The sequence below is a fragment of the Gracilinanus agilis genome, chromosome 6 (assembly GCF_016433145.1).
Source record: "Gracilinanus agilis isolate LMUSP501 chromosome 6, AgileGrace, whole genome shotgun sequence".
Lineage (NCBI taxonomy): Eukaryota > Metazoa > Chordata > Mammalia > Didelphimorphia > Didelphidae > Gracilinanus > Gracilinanus agilis.
The window spans coordinates 279,382,597-279,384,770 of NC_058135.1; the positions used below are offsets into that span (position 1 = coordinate 279,382,597).

General features: G+C 39.1%; 1 protein-coding gene across 1 annotated transcript; it reads right to left on the reverse strand.

Moving 5' to 3' along the window:
• Window positions 1-620: 620 nt before the first annotated feature.
• Window positions 621-1,571, reverse strand: LOC123252699 (olfactory receptor 10Q1-like). Its single transcript, XM_044681959.1, has one exon. The coding sequence runs from the start codon at window positions 1,569-1,571 to the stop codon at window positions 621-623; it is 951 nt and encodes a 316-aa protein (XP_044537894.1).
• Between the last annotated feature and the right edge of the window lie 603 nt (window positions 1,572-2,174).

The window sequence follows — 2,174 nt, forward strand, 5'->3', positions numbered from 1 at the left end:
AAGGACCAAATATTTTTTGTAGAGAGAAGAAAAGCATATATAGCAAATCCAAATAGCTGAGTGAAAAAAAATATGACACTGAATAAGTTCAATAATTTACAGAATAGGTTTAATGTAGACACATTTTTGTTAACATTATTTTCAAATGCTAAAGATGAAAAAAAACATATTAAATAAAAATACCCATAAAAAACCCCCAAACCCCATAAACTATTTGGGAACTAATATTTGTACAAGTGGCTATGAGCTATTTGGAGACAAGTTAAAAATATAATGATGGAAAAAAAGGAAAACAAAAAATTGGAGGGTCAATATTTTTGTGTTGATATGATCAATATATAGTCAAAATAACACCTCCTGTTTACTTGTTTCAATGCTAATCAGAACTGTCTTGAGATTTCTTCATAAAACTGTATATAGAAAATTAATGAGCATTTAAATAATGAAGTGATTCATATTTCATATGGTATAGTCCAACACATATTGATATATTTTTATTTTTTTCAGAGAAATGTGTGCAATTTGTGGAAATTTATAAAGGGAAAAATAGGGAAACCTATGGATTTGCACTTTTTAACTGGCTTCACAACTATAAGAGTTATGCTTCCTTCATGGGAAGTTTAAGAGGGAGCTTTTATGCTCAGGATTTTTTTCAAAGCATCTTTGATATCCTTGTTTCGCAAGGTGTAAATGAGAGGGTTGAGTAGGGGAGTGAAAAAAGTATATACTAAGGAAAACTGCCGTTCTTCATCCTCTGACGTGCTTGAATTGGGACGAAAGTAGACCAGGCTGGCACAGCCATATTGCAGCAGGACCACAGTGAGATGGGAGGAACAGGTGGAGAAGGCACGTCGGCGTCCCTCAGTGGAGCGAATGCGCAAGATGGTGTTGGCAATGAAGATGTAGGAGATACAGATGAACGTGAAGGGTATGGTCAGCACTATGATACTAACTACATAAAGGACCGCTTGGTGTATGTGTGTGTCCCCACAGGCCAGCCTTAGAATAGGAGTGACATCACAGAGGAAGTGATTGATCTGGCGGTGACCACAGAAAGGAAGGGAGCAAACCAGCGCTGTGAGTGGCAGTGTAAGGAAGACAGCCAGGCCTAGGGATCCAAACACTATCTGGGTACACAGCCTCTGCGTCATGATGAGGCTGTAGTGCAAGGGATGGCAGATGGCCATATAGCGGTCATATGCCATGACAGTCAATAGGAAACAATCAGCACCACCAAAAGTGAGGAAAATGAACATCTGGGCCCCACAGCCAGCCAAGGGGATAGGCTTCTGGGCTCCAAAGATGTTGGAGAGCAGCAGTGGTATAACAGTAGTGGTGTAACCAATCTCAATTAAGGACAGATTGGACAAAAAGAAATACATTGGGGTGTTTAGGGATGTTTGGGTCCACACTGCCCAGATGATAGCGCTGTTACCACAGATGATCATTATATATAGGAGGAGGAAGAAAAAAAAGAGAAGGGCCTGGATTCTGGGAGAAGTGGTGAATAACTGGAACACAAACTCTGTGGAGCTAGACTGGTTGAGATGGAAAGATCTGGGAGAAGACATCTCACCTAACAAAGAAAAATAGAAAGTTAGGCCCAGTTAATGCATTACCCTTGGTTCCTTAGGCTTGTATTTGGAAGGTACTTTTGAGGATCCTGAAGATTCCATGAATGCACCAGTGTCTTTGTTTTAGAATCTATAGCTTTTTGAATAAGGCTTTGGATGCTTCAGGAAAAAGGAAGCTAGAAAAATTTCCATTGATTGACCAGTGTCATAGGAATTACATTGGGTAAGGTCAAGTGGATCATTTTAGAGGCATGTTCTGAACCCTTTCCTCCAAGATCCTAAAAGCTCCTTTTGTGGGGGATGAAGTTCAGAAGCAGAGAAGGAACTCTTCTTCCTCATGAGAATTAATGAGATGTTTACTGGGGAGATTACAGAATAAAATTTATTTCTATTCTCTTAACCATTAAAGTGACTTCCTTCCCTCTTAAATTGCTGAAAAATCTCTTTCTGTCACCTTGATCTCCATCTCCTTCCAGGATATCAAGGTGCTTAGAGGAAGGAGTTAATTCACTTCCCCACTGGCAACCCAGGTAGCTGTTTTCTTTACAAATTATTTGTTCCTCAATACTTTATCATTATTATTACTAGTGAATCAATTCC

Coding starts and splice junctions, on each gene's coding strand:
- LOC123252699 (XM_044681959.1), bottom strand. CDS start 1,571: ATGTCTTCTCCCAGATCTTTCCATCTCAACCAGTCTAGCTCCACAGAG.